This window comes from Corapipo altera, unplaced genomic scaffold, assembly GCF_003945725.1.
Source record: "Corapipo altera isolate COAL_440 unplaced genomic scaffold, ASM394572v1 308, whole genome shotgun sequence".
In the NCBI taxonomy this organism is placed as follows: Eukaryota; Metazoa; Chordata; class Aves; order Passeriformes; family Pipridae; genus Corapipo; species Corapipo altera.
In genome coordinates, this window is record NW_020884925.1 from 3,748,861 (window position 1) to 3,767,649 (window position 18,789).

Below are 18,789 nucleotides of genomic sequence, written 5' to 3' on the forward strand. Positions count from 1 at the left end.
AGATACACACAGAATGACTCAGCCCAGGCCATTCTGCTGCCTAAAGAAACATTTCTGAATCTCCTCCTTACTCTTGCCAGAGACTTGATGCTGCTTCCCAACAGGATCCCTCACTTTCCCAAACTCACAGAAGTTACACACACAAACACACCCCAAGTTCAGATCTCTTGGGCAGGAAGGGGAGAGTATTACATTACTGTCTGAATTCTGACAAATAAAGGGTATGTGAAAGGCTCATAGTCTGATGGAAGGAATAACTACAACTGAACAGCTTTTGCAATTAAAAGGGGAGGTCTCAACACACCCCAAAGCAAAGAGAAGCAACTGCAAACCACACAGCACTTATTTCTAAAAGTTTCTGCTGTTTAAGCCAATTGACATGTGGGAGTTTAGCCCCAACCTGTGCTACAATCCACATGCAAGAGCTGAGTGTTTCCAACAGCCAGGTCTGGAAAGCAAGAGATTAAATGCCCAAAAATGTGTGCAACATATAAAATATTTCTCAAGAGTCTAAAGTTTTCAGTGTCTAGCACAAAAAATGCTGTCAAGTTACAGTGTTTAAACCCTTACCAGTATGTACTGTAACTACTGCAGTCCATACACACAGTATGCTGAACTTTCTCTTGTTTTTCTGTTTTCTTATGATTGGTCATAGGAATCTGTGCATCTTCATAATGCTTTTTTGCATGGCCATTCACGTATCTAAAACAAACACAAAAAACATTATGCTTTTAAACAGCCAATCAACATTCATTTAAAAAATAAGAGAAGAGGCATCCAATATTTACACAGGCATTAAAAAAGGTAATTCACCCCAGTGCAGTGAGTTCTCCAGCTGCTTTCCCACACACTCTCCTCGCAGCTCTCCTTCTTTTGCCACCCAGCTCTCCTGCCTGGGATTGCTCTGTGTGCTGACCCCCACACCCTTTTTCAGCTTTCCCATCCTGCAGCAGCATCTAATCTTTGAGTCATCAAGTTCATGAATCTGAAGGGCTGTAAGGCTTGGGGTTACATAACTGAAGAAGAAATCTAAAATCCTACAGCTCTTTTGCTGACACAATGAGCATTTTCATGCTTGAAATTTGAAATTAAGTATCGTTAATTAAAAAAAAAAAAAAGGTGCCACTACAAATGCAAGAACCTGAAGTATGAGCTGAAAATCATTAATACTTAGAAATGCATGGCTGGGCTTCAGGTGAATTCCCTCCTCCCCCTCAGCATAAACAACTGACTCACTGTCTACTGACTGCACACAAGAAAGGCCATTTCTGGACATTAATAATAATATTTTTTTAAGATTAGTAACTATTACAAAATTCCAAACTATTTATTTCACACCATCACGTAACATGAAGCATCTCCCCCTCTCTTAGCTCTCACCAACTATAAATCTATAAAATAAATTAATAAATAGAGAGAAAAAAAAAGGTTTGGTGCTGAAAACACTAAATAAGAGACATTATTATGACAAAATCATGACACTTACTGCAATCTAGATCAAAGAAACAAAAGCTGAAGTTTATTCAATTCACTTCAAAAGTCAAAGTTTAATGATGTTTTTCCAGAATATTAGCACACAGGCCCAGATGTTACCCAACAGATGAAAACAGGCTCACATCTCAGATACTGTCTAAGTGTCAACACCAACTGCACTCCATTAATTCGTGCACCTCAAACATTTATGTAGCAGCAAATTTTCTACAATTACTCTGACATACAAATAACAGCAGTGATTGTATTATTCCTCTACAAATACACACAAAAAGCAGGTGCAGAGCAAAGGAGTTCTGCTGGCAGCTGGTTCTTCCATGTTATGGCAATAACTTCAGTTCCCAGACTACACTGCAGGACATTTGTGCTATTTTCTGTCTAAGCTGTTTCTCTCAAAACAAGCTGTGCCAACTTGTGGTTTTCCAACAATTCCCTTAATCTTATCACAACAGAAACATCTTTTACAGAACAGAACTTTACAGTAATCCACTACATTGCTCAGTTCAAAAAGTGCCCAGAGAACTGATAATCACATTTACTGTCCACTTTTCTGTAAAAAAACAAACAAACAAACCCATATCTTGAGTATAATCTCTGCCCTCTCCTAAGGTAGCAAAGAACCACGTCCAGCAGAACATAGAGTGTTAAATGAGATAATGAAAGGTTTCTTTCAGGGAAGTTTTGAATGAACTGCCCCCCAGCCAAGCAACAAACAATGATAAAGGTCTGATAAAGAGATTTGCACACTAACTCTTGGTACCCACCTTCCACAATGGACACTGGAACACGTCAGACAGACCCAGGGACTTTTATTGGACCGGCACACTGCAAAGATTGGGGAAAAAAAGTGTCAGAGGAATGAAATCTACTTGATTTTAAAATACAAAGCAGAAATACCAGAAGGACAAAAACATGGGTAAACTTCAAAAATTTTGCTTTTGGGTTTTAATAAGGCACCCACTGAACACAGGAAAAAAAGCCACAGCACTCCTGTTTCATAGAGCTCGTTCTACCAGAAACCATTTTAAAGAAGTTACTGCAAGGAAGCCTGGGGATCTGATGAGAAGCACACAGAATAAATCACAGTACACACATATATATACAATAGGTACTCCTGTGTTCCACTGCTCATAAAGAATCGATCCATAAGGACTTCACCCCTTCAGTCACACCCAGGAAGCTGGAAGGTTAAAATGTAACACCAGTGCTGTGCTTTACAACCCACCCAAGACACCAGAAGATGTTATCTGAGTTTCTGTCTGCCTTCTAAGCCTAGAAAATTTAAAACGTGGATGTTTTCAGCTAGAGGGCTTAAACAAAAAAAAAAAAAAAAAAAGCAAATATTAAAAAAAAAAGATGAAATGTCATCCCAGGGCAGAGTCAAAGTCAGGATATTCCAATTCCAACCCAATAGCAGGTCACTGAAAGAGGGATGCTATGATGCACAACATTTAGATCTGAATGAAGTAAAACTGTTAACCATTACCCATTGCCACAGAATTTACAGAAATAACATTACACTTTCAAATACCAAACTAATACGATTAGAAAATTAAAATGAAATGTTAAGTGCACTTCTGCAAGGGCAAAAAACAATAAAATACAACTTTGATTATGCCATAAAGACAAAAGCATATGATACCACATAATTTTCTGCACACCCTAAATAACTGTTTTTTGGAGCAGTCAAGAGAATCACACAGGAAAATGAAACATATTGAGAAGAGCTACTATATTCTCCACCATCACATTTCACATTTTCTATTTAAATCATATGAAAAAAATAGCTACACTGCTTCTCAAAGAATTACTTTCAGGATTTGAATTCATTATTACAAATAGTTGTATTTCAATACACAGGCCAAAGGAATGCTTAAAGCTAAGAATTTTACCATGTTATGTAGAAAAAAAGCATGTTCTCTGGGAATATTTTTTGAAGTAACTAATTTTAAACTCTCTAGTAAAGACTCCAGAATTGCTTTTTTCAGCTGCTTTACTTGAGAAAGACATTTTCTCACATGCCTCAGTTCTCTGGTTTTGGTTCTCCAAACCCCAGTTTTTCTCCTTCTAAAGCAGATGGGTTCCCACAGCTCTGACCATAATCTTGCAGTAGGCTGAGGGCAGCCAGGTAGAGCTGGTTTGGTTTACTTTTCAAGGCAGAAAAGTGGAAGAACTTTGTCTAAATCTGACCAAAAATGTTACCAAGAAAACCAACATTTGGCACTGGCAAAGGGAAGGGAAAGGGAAGCCCTTAAACAGCCATCCCAGCTTAAAAGGGGCTGAAGGAACCAAGTCCAATCTGATACAACTGTATTGGCTTGAATTACACAAACTGAAAGGTAAAATATTAACCAGAAGGAAACAGAAACCAAAATCACTCATGCACTTAAACACAGATCAAGTGCTGTGTGAACAAAGCAGTGCCCTACAGGTCCCCTGCCAGGAACACACAACAGTCTTCCTTGCATTAAAATCCCAGCAGGAATCTCCCACTTGGAAATAACATTTTTGCTTTCACTATGTTAGCAGCTGTGGATGGCACTGGTACTCAAGCAGTAGGTCAAAGGATTGTGATGGAAACAATTACTCTTACTTTCCACCCTGTACCAGGCAACTACAATTCCACGTTCAGGTACTTTAAATACCTGCACTGCTTGTTTGTCAAGTGTTAAATTATACTAAAGTAGTGCTCATCCTGCAGGTTTAAGTGCTCTGCACAAAGCCAGCAAACAAGTCCAACTCTGCACAAGGCCAAAAAAATAGCATCCACTAAAATTTTCCATTTTTCATATCAGGGAATAGGAAAAGATGGCTCATTTGTTTACTTTAACTTTTAGGAAGAACTTTGCTCCAATTGCATCACATTAGAAATGTGTAGTTCATTTTCTGCACAAACATCTCCACCCACAAACTCAAATAACATTGAAGTGACTCCCACTAAGATTAAACACAGAATCCAGTACTGAATTTGTGACCTATAATTGCTCAGTTCTGAGAGAATTACACAGTTGATTTTTCAGAGTGTTGCTGGATGTTGCACTCTGTATTTCTCTGAGGTTGGCTCTGTAGGTACCTTCATTAAAATTAAAGCCTGGCTCTCTAAGTATTCCTCAATTCAGATCCTGGAGCAGTCACCATCTGTTACTTAATAAATTAAATCAGACTGGAAGTTTCAGGCATCAGTCAGGACTCTCTCAAGACAGGCACGACAGAATGCACAGCAAAAGCAGAGTCACTGCCCTGAACTACTTATAACGTAAATTAAAGGGAGACAGTTTAGCTTCATCTGTAAAGGAACAGCATGCTATTGCTTTCAGAAGTGGCACTGACATGAAGGCACAAGGCTTAAAAGTAGACTAAGAACGAGGGAGAGAGAGATCCACAGTAAATTCCTACTCAATTCAAAGAACACTACACAGCCCTGGAAGTTGGCCCTTAAAACAGACTTGGATGTTGTGGACTTTCGGGTCAGACAGTTACACTAAACTGTGTACACTAAACTGGGCTGGAGGAAAGAGTCTCCAGCCCATTTGCATAGGTATGAATGTGTTGCCTCAATAATCAGTATTCCAACTGGGGTTTTTTGTTTGTGATTTTTTTTTTCTTTTAGTGGTATTTAGGAAAAAAAAGAGGAGGGGCACTATATTAGAACCCTCTGCTTTGGATCAAAGCTATGTTCAAATATCATATCTTCATTAACAAAAATTATCTGTGTTTGTTACACCATATTTAGTGGTATACAGGCCAAGGAACACTGGCTGCTTTCTCAGCTTGAACAGAAGTGGCTACTGAAGCAGTCACCAACTGCCTCATTTGGTTGTATTTTTAGACTTGCTTCAAGTGGCAGGGTGAGGATGATGCTGACCTGTCAAAAGGAAAGGAGAGCAAATCTGCAATGCCACAGTCTTGTTTGAGGCAGTGTCATTTGCCACTTTACATCAAAATCATCTTATTCAGAAGCTTAGAAACACTATTTTTCGCCATATAATAGGAAGGGGAAATACTGTGTTTTACAGAACGATTTCTCTAAGTGGAGTCATTTGTTACACAGCCTACAAATCCCTCTGTAAATGGAGCATCAGTACACCCCCAGGAGAGCAAATCCCCCTGGTACAGACTCATACAGAACTGTGGGAACATTCAGAGATGTCCCTCCAGCTTCCCCTTTCTGTAACTCACCCAGATAACTGAGTTATGTCAAGCAGAATGAGCAAGGTATGGCTGATCAGTCTGGTGTTCTCCCCACAGGGTCCCCACCCCATCCCACCCTCAGGTTCACCCAAATATGTCCTTCTCAAGCTTGATGGGGTTTTTTTCTTACTGAAAACTGACTCCAAATGCAACCTGGAGAAGCAGGAACGCTCCTGGCACCGCGTTCCTTGCAGAGCAAAGCTGCAGCTTTCCACTGAAGGGAAGCTCCAGCCATGTAAAAATGTACAACCAACCCGCGGGACGCAGGGGTTTGTTAAACACCAACTGCAGAGCTGAGAAACTGCCAGTGGAGAAAAGCAGCAGGAAGAGGAGGAGACAAACAGGAAGCAGGTTCTGAAAGGCAGCCAAGCTCAGAAACCTGCCCAGTGCAGTGCCCACCCGAGGGCTGGCACAGGCACAGCACCAGATCGATGCGGGCTGGAGGCTGTGCCAGCACAGCAGGGCCCCGAGGCCAGAGCTGCTGCAGGACTGTGCCTACAGCAGGGCTTTAAAATAGCCCTTTACTGCATCACTACAGAGACAGCCACGAAATATCAGCATCATAAGAGCAGTACTTTGGTCTTTCTGTAAAAAGCACATTGAATGGAAACAAGATTAGGGCCACTAAACTATGTCAAACAGTCCCCACAGCCCTCACAAAACAGCCTGGACTTGGCTCTCAGAAGGAGCTGTAGCAGTATTACAATCCCACTTGTACAATTACACATTACACTACAATAACACAGTGACCTGCACAGACACATCTCTGGCCTAACTGACCTTTGCTCAACTCACTTTGTGTTGTCACAGTGGGTCAGCTACACTGAAATGAGCTAAACTGAAACAAAAGCCACTGCTCCCCCCCTCAGCCTCTGCACCAGGAGCAGTATTTACACAGCTGTGGCAGCAGTGGGATACAGACACTGTGCTGAGCAAACTGTCCCACAGACCCCAGCCCTTGGTGACAAACACATACAGGTGTGCTCTATGTATGTATGTGTGTATAGACACACGTGCCAACCAAAAAACCCCACAAGAACACTGTTGGAAAGAAATGGACTACTTTTCCTTTCCCATGACTTCAACTTAATTTTGCTTAACAATCCCTCAGTGCCCTGTTTAATTAAGATTTGACAGCAGGACTCTCATTTTGCTCCAGAAAGAACCTGAAAATGGCAGCAGAAAAGAGCTGTCTCCATTAACATGTGAAGAAAAAAGCAGCAACAATCCTCATATCAAAATGAGAAACCCCTTCTTTGTAAAACACAGTCCTTCTGCCTGTCACACATCAGGCCTAAGGAATCAGACTAAAAGCTACCTTCTCCAAAGATCTGGAAGCAAAGGTGAGAGAAACTGGCAAGGAAAAATCCTGGGAAGCAATCAGAAATGGTGAGAACACAAAATTCTGCACAAGTACTTAATCAAAATCATATAAACTCCATTAGTAACAACATCTCAAATGCAAAGATTTTCAGTCACGGGATTCAGAGCACTTCTCAGAGACCTCACTTCCATTTTACAGACTGAAAAATAGAGAATGAGAGATTGAATAATTTACCAAAAAAATTTTATCAGCATAGATCAGAACTGATCCTACTGTCCCATACACTTTAGCCCTTTAAAAATCATTTTAACTGCAGGGAAGGGTAGGATATCCCAGGACTAATCACTCTACACAAGACTTGTGACTTGCCAAACCAGCTCTGAATTAAACATCTAAAACTTCCCAGATATATATACAACAGGTACCAGGTGTCAGAGAGTCACCTATGGAAGCTGCTATTCTAAGTAGGGAATTGCTGAAGTTATTAACATATGAGGAACACTAAGGAGACAAACATGCTGGATGTGGTTCCTCCTCCAGGCTTACATGCTGCAGTTGCAAAAAGGTTCTGCCCACTCCTGGAATTTACAGCTCAGGAATTCCCACTGGATGCAGGTACAACAGTCTCTTCAAAGACTGAGCAAAGCAACTGAGCACTTTTCTCCATAAATGCCCATTCATTCGAGATGTGAATGTCTTAATGCACACACCTCCTACCCTTGGAGGACCTGCCTTCCAGACTGCTCCTAAGTGCTGAGGGAGGACTGACAATTCCTTCTGTTAAATTAGCACTCCCAGGACTAAGAGCTTCTCCAGGGGACCAGTGAGACCAAGCCAGAGAGAGGGTGGAGCTCTGACGAGCCCAGCAGTCAGAGCCCTTCCTCGGCTGCAGCTCCACGGCAAGGACCAGCCATGCACCCTACAGTCAAACTCCACCTCGGCAAACACACAGTGGTTACAACTGAGACTGGAACAGAGCCTTTTCCACCAAAATGAACTGACCAAATCACATTACAGAGCCAGGTGCACTCCTTCCTTCTGGCCATAAACTCGGTTACAAACCACAGACAGTCAAACAGCTTCTGGAGGCAAACATCCCAACCCTTCCTCATCACAGAACATTAGTCAAGATTGCAGGATGTGTGGATATTTGCAGAATTCACACTGGCATTAAAAAAAACACTTTATTGCCAGAATCAAAGAAGCCTTAAAGAATACAGGTGTCCTCCAAGGTACATCAGTACATTTACAAGCAGCATGTAAAAATCCATAACAGGCAATATAAGTTACTCAGTACTAAGCACATATTTATTAATACAATGGATCATGTTCCCAGTTTTTGACTTCACATTCCTGTATTTAAAAAGGCAATCCCTACAAGTATACACACCAGCTGTATTATTATCTGAGCCTGTTGTACGTTTACATTCTGGAGGAATCCAAAAAAATGAAATGAGGTCTCAACTAAACATGATGGTAAAATCATAAGACAGGGCAGGCCTTAAAACACACACACACAAGTGCAGTAAGAATGCCAACACTGGTTCATAACCTAGGAGTAGGTTCTTAGATTTTAATCACAGGGTTAAATGTCTGTGGCTGTTGACTGGGGCTTTTTGTTTGGGTTTTAGGGGGGGAAGAGGAGGGCAGTGTTTAAAGTGTACTGTGCATCTGGGAGAAGTATCTGCTCTACATTCTAAGAAGGCCCGTGAATTCCAGCTGAGTAACTGTAATGCAAGTCAGGTGACTGGAAAAGGAAGTAAAGTGTACAGGAGGATTTTTTTAACCTTAACCTTGAGTAGCTAAAGCCCCATTCCAGACAGAGACTGTAGGAAAAAGGATTTGGAAACTAGAGACGTGTTCTACACTTACAAGCCCCCTGGTTTTACTGCCTAGTTTTAAAGAGTACTCCCATTTGTTTCCAAACTTCGTTTCACATAAAGTTGTTCTTTCTATCCTACCCTCAGCCCCATTGCAAAGGGTTCAGTGCATTAAATTTGTTCTAAACTCTTTGACATGATGAAAAAAATACTCTATTTAAGAATATTTTACATAAGTTTCATTTGTTAGACATCTTTGTTGCCTATTTTAGAAAAACAGCATTCTAGTCAAAATGAAACCAGACAAAATGGAAAAGGTTTTTAATTATACTACTTAAAATGTTTTGCTTCAAAATCAGCAAACACGTACATAACTAAAGAAAAAGTAAGAAAATATGAAATTTAAATTACATTTAAATCAAAGGATGGGAATTTATAAGGAAGCAAGTTTCCTGGTAAGCACTGCTAAACCTACAAAAATGTTAAACCCTTCTTTCACAATGAATAAAAGTCTCTACAGCATCAAGTGTTAACCTGACTCAAATCACATTCAAATGTAAAAGAATTTAATTAAGACTCCAAAGAACATTTAAAGAAATAAACAAACCACCCTCACGGCTAAAAACACCCAAGTTATTTCTCCTGTTACCTTTCAGCCAAAACCAGAAAGATTAAGTTTTTAGTGAGAAAACAAATCATTTAGTGATAGTGTGTGAACTTACAAACAGCAGCTACTATTTGTGCTCGTTTGCACCTGTACAGCTGGTTTCCTCCTCCTCCTACTAAATAAAAGCACTGCTCAGTCTCATGTGAGAAATGTCACAGATGGTTGCAGTGAACCATCTCCATTTCCAGTGGAAAACCGGATATAATTCAGTCATACTAAGCAACAACTGAGCGAGAATATAAATCACGGGTAGGGGAACAACTTTTCATAGAGTAAGTAGGTCATTGAAGTGCCCGACACATTCCTAAGGCTGAGGAACGTCTGTCAGAGAACAACTCGAGCAGCTCCATCCGCACGGAATTCCCCTCCCTCGCCGGCTCCAGCTCGGTATTTGGATTATGCAATCAGAATTCCACACTGGAAAACGCGGACGCTGAAAAATGCACGGCTTTCATTTGCCTGTACTCTGAAAGCAGCAGTGGGAAAGAGGACAGGGAGGGGAGGAGAACTTTTCAAGCAGGGAAGCGGTGAACAAACGGCGGCGGAGGTGCCAAAGCCAAGGCAGGGCCGTCCTGCAGCAGCAGGGACAGCGGCTGTGCCGGGAGAGCAGAGAGCAGTGTCACCGCCGAGCACACACGGACTGAGCTCCACAGCTACAGCAGGGCCTTCTTTTTTTTTTTTCTTTTTGGTAATTTAGTCTTTCTACACGTCAAGTCAAATTTTAGGACACGCAGACGAGTCAGCAATTGATCTCCCTGCATGTACCGCATAAATCACACATCCCGCCTGAAAGCAGCAGTGAAAAATATAATTAAAAAGAAAAAAGGAAAAAAAAAAAAGAAGTCAAACATCAGAGACAGGCTTATTTTAATGAACAAATGTGCCCAAAAGCATTTTTTAAAGAATCGTTGCCTCTATTTCTCCTTTACATTCTAAAAACAATTTTTAGTTGTTTGGCTGCTTTGATAACTAATTAGCATCCAAATTTAAATGCATACACGCACATATTTACATACACATTTTAAAATTGAATGCCTTTAGCTCTCACAAAAAACAGATACTGTTCCTCACTGCAATAGCAGCATGGGACAAAAAAAAGTTATTCAATCATTATGTTAGAGTGAGACACACAAATACCCATTTTCAGCCAGAAAAAAACCAGCAAAGCCAACAGTGGAATGTCATTTTTAAACCCTTCAGGAAAGGAACCTTCATGGGTCACTTAGCAATCAATAGCAGGTCAAAACATTCAGGCTGGAAACAGGAGGGAAAAGACAGCAAGAAGTCTTGCTTTCTTTATATAACCTGGTACTGAATCTGTTTGTAGTCCCCACTGTTGCATTCCTACTTCCCCAATACCAGCCACACGAACTTTTGTAGTATTAGCAATACAACTGCTAACTATCCCTGTGAACAAAACACGAGAGAAATCGAATGCTCAGCGGACAAAAACATTACCGAACTAAAAACATGAACCAAAGAGTAAAACAAATAAATAAAATTTTAAAGGGTCACGGCTATTTTGAGAAAACGCACTTATCTTGACGCAGACAAGCAGATGCTCATACTCACACCTATGATTACCTTGAAAAAAATCAGTGTTTCCCTGTTTGCAACTGATAAGGACCTTCAACCCCCAGCCCCAGACCTGAGAGCACCATCTCGCTTCCCAGTGTGAACGCTGTGTGCTCGCTCTGCTGGGGACAGGCCAACTTCCAGAGCCAGCCCCTTGCCCTGCCAGCCTGCCCGTGGCCACCGGAGCACATTCAAACGGGGAAGAAAACCTGCCACAGACATTTCCGAACGACGCCTGCAAGATCCAAAATTACGCAAGATATTCCCGGGGGGTAAAACAACCCCGAGCACGGAGGATTGTTTGGACAGCCCAGACGAGATTGCTAAATGGTAAGTGTACTCAGCAGGCAATTTAACACACCCTCTTATGATCAGGGAGAACTGTTAAGGACACAAAATCTTACACTACTCCCATACCAAGGGCACCAAAAAGCAATGAAAACAACTCTAATTCACTCTATGATAAAAACTGTTTCCTCCAACAATATCAAAATATAAATTGGAACAGCCTTAACTAGCTTTCAGATCATAATTTCTGATTAAGTTGCACTTTCTAGCCTCCATGGATTATTTTAATTCACGGCCTTTAACCACTTCTTACCCGGGTAATGGATGTTTGTTAAGCCAGAAAGCAAAGCATGAACGGGTTACCCAATGCAGGGAGTGAGAAAAGGCTCAAAGCCCAGTTTCACTTCAAACACCGGGTCGGAAACTTTCACTCCATCAACCTCAGACACAGGTGTGACCAAAAAAATATTAATTACTCGTCTAACTCTGTCAGCCTCAGCACCTCGGAGCACTCAGAGAAACAAAGAATAATGCACTGATATTGTTTCACACCTGCATACCTTGAAGGGCTTGGGAAAGGCAGGTGAAAACTATCCTGCTTAAATTTAAACCGAGGGTAATGAGATTTGCTCTAATCCGTGGGTAATTCCAGAGCCTGCCGGGCACACAAGTGTCTCATCCCGCTCCCACAGTGCCTCAGACCTCATGGGGAGGAGTCACTTCAAATCACTGGACACTTTGAAACAGCAGAAAAATTCCCCCTTCGATGTTTATCTTCAAAATCATCACGAAGATCAGACCCAGTTTCTCAACAAATGCCAATGTATTAAATGTCAACTTCTTTCCTCTGAAGCATCTCTTCCCCAGGCTAATGTTCAAGTTTTGTGGTGGACTGTGGTTTTGTTGAGAGTATAAACGAATTTTTGAAAAGAAAATGGAGAAAAATATTAATCACCATCGATTTAAGTTTACTGCTTTTAAAAGATATTATTTGAAAACAAAGACTCTCCTTTTTTTTTTTTTTTTGTAATTAAAAGGAAATTTAAGTCTATCTTATGAGACTGAAATTAAGACTTTTATCCCATCTTCTAACAGAATCAGTTCCAAAGCACTTACAGGCCAAAGTAACTACTGACCCTGTGGTTTGCTCACACATCAGTGACTGATTCAAATGGAAAAAAAAATAAAATTACAGTTTTAAGAAAAACAAGACTGAGTCTAAAAAAAAAACAAGTCTAACAAGTTTTACTTAAAACATCACATCAGGGAATGAATCTAAGGAGACATAACAACCTGCACAGGAGAGTTACTAACAAGCATTCCTGCACTGCAGTGACCCAGAGAAAAAGATGAAAGACTACCCAACTTTGAAATTAAATTTAAGTGACTGAATAAAAAGGGATAATTTTTTTTTACATACTTGTTTTGTCATTTAAATTTCAGAATAAATCTGGCAGTTTCCAGCTGTAGGGTGATAAATAATCCTCACACATACATTAGGCCCACACACTGTCCCTGAGCTTACCCTGAATTTTCCTTAGGAAGAAGGTCCTACCTACCATTCTCCAGTTCCAGCAAGTTTTCCCTCCTCCTGTATTCTAGTAATCACGGAAAATCATGGAAAGAAAGAATAAATGAGGACCTCTAGTAACAAAATAGGAAAGCAAACAGACACAGACACTCGTGGAGATGAAGAAACGTTAAAAGGCAGCTGGGATGGGGAGGGAAGCCAAGAGGGTTAAAAGTCTGTGTACCTGAGCTTTTACACTGTACTTGTTTTGGCAGTGCCTGCAGAAGTGCAGTGCCAAAAATCACAGTGTGGCAGAACGTGTTACCTACCCCAGTGAAAGGAGAACAGTGTGACTGAGCTGAGAAAACAAAACCTCATGGGGGGTGGGCAGGGGGGGAAGCAGCAAACAAAAAACCATCGAAAGCAGCCTGGCCCAGGGCAGTCATGTGCTTCACAGTTCCCCTGCTCAGCCCAAAACACTTGCTCTCACATATAAAAGTAAAATATAAATATATAATAGAGGTAACATAAAAATCAAGCATTAGGGGATAACTGGGGTTATTCTGAACTGAATTTATTAAATATTTTGGTACCTTACTTTAGACACACGCAAAACAGTCATTAACTCAGCATATGGATTTCCACCATAATCATTGTTCACCAGGCCTCAAACAGCTTCCTGGTGCTGGCTCCCCTCTTTTGTGGTCCCAGCCTCACCTCCAAATGCCAATACATATGTAACTTAACACAAGTCAGAATGCAAGAAACAGATGCCAGGCAAATATATTTAGCTTTTGCAGGAAATACCGGCCTGTGGCCAGAACTGCTCTTCAATACCTAACAAAATGGTGCTATTCAAGGGGGAAAAAAAGTGTTAATTTGACAGTGATCTGAAAAGCAATAAGTTTTAAGGATTTCAGAAGTGCAATTCCCCTTCAAAAGAAAAAAAAGAAAATCACAGAATCACTATTTCAGCAGACACAATCCCATGTCTGCAGTTGTCCTAAAAACAGAACTTCAAATTCTACATTGAACAACCAGTGAGTCCAGTGAGAACACTTAATGAATCCAAGAAGAAAAAAAGGTGGAAAACCTCCTCGGATTTCCACAGGTGTGCTCAGAAGATTGTAATCTCGCTTAGGTGAGACACAGCTCCCCGTGGTTTGATGAGTCTGTGAAAAGTTGTTGAGCAATACCACATCTGAGCTGTTCCAGACTGCTTTCCATAATTACACGATTTGCACAACAGTGCTGAAGGTGTGGCCCATCTTACAAATTCAACAGATTCAGTCCGTGACACTTTGCAGTCCTGCCAATGCCTCCAGCTACTCTGCTTCCAACTCGAGCAGAAGTTTCAGAAATTAAAGTGCTTGGAAAGACTACACTCTAATTGGAATTAGCAGACATCTGCATGCAGCATTTCATGTGACAGCACTGATTAAAAGCCGTTTTCAGTTTCTGCACTATTTCTACTTTATATACTCATCTCCTAAATGCCCAATTACGAAAACAACACACTGTCTCTGGATCTGCAGAAAAATCATTCTGTGCTCTCTTTTGATAGTCCTGAAGCTCCTCAAAGCAAAGCTGCTCACTGCACAGGGCATGCCTGACTGCATTAAATACTCGGGGGAAAGCAAAACCATTCTCTAAACACAGGTGGCTTGAACTCTCAGATCTCCAACCTATGTGACAGTAACAGAAGTTCTGGAGACACTCAACAATGAACATACAGCATTACTTACTCATTTAGAGCAAAAACATTCTCACTTGGATCAACACCCCTGTTGCCAATGCTTCCTCTTAGTGCTTTTTTAGTGTGTCCCTTCACCACAAGGCCTCCAAAACCAACTCTGGCAGGCAGCTTCCAAGGGGAACCGATTTAGGCCAAAAGAGCAATTCAGGCTGATGCACATGCTCAGTGACTTGAGTAAAGCTGGCTCCAAATACCAGCACCAAACGCAACACTCCTACATTGCACAGTGACACAACATTCAATGCTGCGAATCAAATAACAATATTCCAAAGTGCCTCCAGATTGTGAAATTATTGCTGCAATCAAGAGGTTTTGCAGAGGGACAAAGGAAAAGGTACTTAACCAACGTGCACCGTTCAGCACGGCAACTCCAGCTCCCCAAATCTCAGAAACACCAGATAATGACAAAAATAGCCACGGGCACTCTGAGCTAAGAACTCGCTCTCCAACCTACTCTGCAATGTTTCGCTATCGCTGGCTCGGCAGGTGGCTGCCAGAAAGCTTCCTGGAGCACCCTCCTTCTCTGGAAAGGTCAGCGGCAACCAGCAACAGGACTGACAACAAGCTCTGAGTTAAAGACAAACGTACGTGATGAGAGACGCCTTGTAATTACAGAATGCAGAAAATTACCTCCCGAGTATTTTTCTCCATCTGACAGGCCGCTGAGAACAAAATGAACTAAAACCACAGAACTTTAGAAATGGTATCAAAAGTAATAGGAAATGCATTAAATTTCGACAAGATATTAATTTTCACACGGTGTTTTCTCTGTTTAATTTTATATTACCAGAAAAACTAGCAAATAATACATGGCATTTACAGTGACTTGACACAAACCAGTATCACATATCTTTAAAAAAAATTAAGGTCCTTAAAATGAATACAAATAAGAAAAACACAATACTCTACATACCAATAGGGAGTTAATGCAACAATAATCACGTTACTAGCTGAAAGTGAGAAGTGAGGCACTGCATTTTACTATGCCAGTAGAAATGCAACATTTATTTTGAAAAAGAACGATTTTCATTTACTTTAAATTAAAAAGAGCTTGCTGTTTGTTCACTGGAATGTTTTAAGTTCAGTGTACTTCTTCTCTAGCCACTTGTTAAGATTTCCACAGTTATCTGTGTGAGTACTGTGTGACTTATCTTAATTTTCTTTAAAAGCATTACAAACAAGAAACTCCCCCAGATATGGCAGCGAGTTCCCTTCTTCCTGCCTCAGAGCTCTAAAATAAATCAGTTGATTGCCCAGCACCTGGCCCTCCCTGTAAGTGCTGCTTTGGGAGAAATACCTCTGAACAACAAAGAAAAACTTGTTCTAACTGCTGAACTTCTTTGTTGAGAAGCAGAAGCAGCATGAAAAACAGAGACCTGCAGCTGTAAACTGGCTTTTTTTTTTTTAAGCTGGGAAGTTATATTAATACCTCATTATATATTTTTAGTTTTGGCACTTTTATCTTTTTTAAGTTCCCTGAAGGGTGGTTCCCTACCACCATATGCTTCTGGTTGACAACTTTGCTCACCCTTGATATTCCGAAGATAACAGATGAACCCAGAGACTTAAACTTCTTGTAAATAATTTTTTTTCCTCAGTAAAGAAACATCAGGGACAACGAGTTTCCCCGTGCTTCTCCCACTCCTTCTAACCATTTCTCCGCATGACTGCGCTGCGAAGTGAACACCCTCCAAACCAAAAAGCATTTCAGAGAAAAGTAACTGGTTTGGCCAAAGGAAGCAGCGACGCTACCACACCTTGGCTCCAGGAAACTGCAATCAGGGAACAAGTTAAGCAGGCACAGCCTTCCCACACGGAGGCACCGACGCTGCCAGACAAAGGACAACCGCCTTTCCTTTAAAAACAAGGGACACCTCAAATTATCCAGCCGTCCAGGGCTCCCCCATCGGTCATTCCCAAGGGAGGCTTTCCCTCCCGTGCCCACCGGCTGCCCCTCTAAGCGGGGCCTACTTCCCACCTTAAACTGGGCTGCCCTCTGCTTTCATACCCAGCCTAACTAAAACTCCAGCAAACAAAAACACGTACCAAAATCCACGGCAAACCTCGGGGGTTACCTGCGTGGAAGTGTGCGGTGACCCATGAGAAAGCTAAATCTGAAGCACCTCGAGCACGGCACCTTTAAAGGGAAAGCCCCTGAACAAACAAGATCGTCCGAGGGACAGAACCGAAGGCAGGGTATATTGCACAGGCGGTAATTTGCATTATTAAATCGAAGAGCAAAGTACTAAAAGCAGACGGCCTCTGCACCCGCACCGACCCACGGACAGAGCGGGTGAGCCCCGAGCGCCCTCACCGCGGACCGAAGGGGGGTCCCGAGCGACGCCTCCAGCCGCAGCACTCCAATAAACTACACTCTCCAAAGTCCTCGCACAGATGTACATTCCAAAAAAACCCACAAAACAAAAGGAGAGTAATCTCGGTCGGATTTCCAGCACTCCCCGACCCCACAGCCGCCCCCGGTCCCTGAGCGCCGGTCCGGGCAGAGCCCGCCCGCGGCCCCTCCGCGGACAAAAGGAGAGCGGAGCGGCCCCGGGCCGGGGGGCACCGGCCCCGGGACAAAGTCCGGGTCCGCCCCGGCCGGCCGGGGCTGCGGGGGCAGCAGCGGGGCAGCAGCGGGGCAGCAGCGGGCTGTGAGGCAGCCCCCGCCCCGCACACCCCGCACACCCCGCGGGCGGCGGGACGCGCAGCCCCCCCCCCGGGGGGGGTCCCGCGGGGCGGCCCCGCCGGAGCGGGCCGGGGCTGCCGCCCTGTCCCGCGCCCCCGGGCCCTCCCCCGGCCGCGGGGGCCCTCCCGCCGCCGGGCACCGAGGACAAAGGAGCGGCCGGGCCACCGCGGGCCGGGCGGGCCGCGCAGCGCAGGCCGCACTCACCGCTGCAGCACCAGGAGGAGGGCGAGCCCTGCGGGAACTTGGCCGAGTCGGGCGCGATGCAGACGCTGGAGCCGAGGTGCGGGCACTCCATGGCGGGGTGCGGGGCGCGGAGCGGGGCGGGCGGGCGGGCGGCTCCTCGCGGCGCTACAGCGGCGGCGCCCCGCGCACAACAGCCATCTTAGGGCCGGCCTCCCGCTCCGCTCCGCGCCGCCCGTGCCGGGCTTTGGGGGCGCCCGCCCGTCCGCCCGCTCCGCGCTCCGCCCGCCGCGCTTTGCCGGCAGCCGTGACGGGAGCGCTCGTGCTCGGGAGCGCCCTGAGGGAGGCAGGGGATGGTTTGGGTGGGGAGGGACCTCGGAGAGCACCCCCTCCCACCCTGCCGTGGGCAGGGACACCTTCCGCTAGCCCGAGCTGCTCCAAGCCCCGTCCAACCTGGCCTGGGACACTTCCAGGGACGGGGCAGCCACAGCTGCTCTGGGCAACCTGGGACAGGACCTCCCCACCCTCACAGGGAGGAATTTTTTCCTAATACCTAATCTAAAGCTACTCTCTGTCAGTTTGAAGCCATTCCCCCTTGTCCTGTTACTGCGTGCTCTGCTAAATTGTCTCTCTCCATCTTTCCTGTAAGTTCCCCTCGGGTCCTGGAAGGCCACAGTCAGGTCACCCCAGAGCTTCTCCTCTCCAGGCTGAACAATCCCAGCTCTCCCAGCCTTTCCTCCCAGCAGAGCTGCTCCATCCCTTTGATCCTCTTGGTGCCTCCTCTGGGCTCTCTCCAGCAGCTCCATGTCCTTGCTGTGCTGTTCCCCAGGGCTGAAGCAGCTCTGCAGGGGGGTTCCCCCCTGAGGGGGCAGAGGGGCAGAATCCCCCTGCCCTGCTGCCCTCGCTGCTTTGGAAGAGCCCGGGATGTGCCCATGACCGGCTCCTGTCCAGCCTCTCACCCCCGTGTTCTGCCCAGCAGGATGCACAGCCTGGAGCGTGTGCCAGCTCTGGGCTCTGCCTTCAGGAGCCCTGTGGTTCGAGGTTGTCTTGTGTCTCTGATGATTATTTGCAAATATCGTCACCTCACACTTGGGGTGTTTTTTTTAAAGAGTTACGTGGCCTCAAATTTGGCTTGCTGCTGAATTTCTCACTCTATGACTGTAACCTGTAAGGGGTAATAAAAGCACAGCAATTGGCTCAGCAATTTGCCTGTGCCAAGATCATACCAATATGCTCTTTTCACATAGAGCAAAAAAAGTCCACCAGCATAATACCTGTAAAAGTGGGGATTTTTTTAAATC

At 43.9% G+C, this 18,789-nt stretch overlaps 1 protein-coding gene across 2 annotated transcripts in view; it reads right to left on the reverse strand.

The window, feature by feature from the left end:
* Positions 1-17,657, reverse strand: part of USP3 (ubiquitin specific peptidase 3) — a 41,916-nt gene extending 24,259 nt beyond the window's left edge. The window contains exons 1-3 of one of the 2 annotated variants that reach the window (XM_027657699.1): positions 17,513-17,657; positions 2,256-2,316; positions 571-702 (exon numbers count right to left, since the gene is read on the reverse strand). In XM_027657699.1, the coding sequence (XP_027513500.1) occupies positions 571-702; positions 2,256-2,316; positions 17,513-17,603 (284 nt within the window). In that variant the 5' untranslated portion in view covers positions 17,604-17,657. The remainder of the gene's footprint in view (positions 1-570; positions 703-2,255; positions 2,317-17,512) is intronic. The other variant, XM_027657700.1, reaches the window with a different exon arrangement.
* Positions 17,658-18,789: the final 1,132 nt, after the last annotated feature.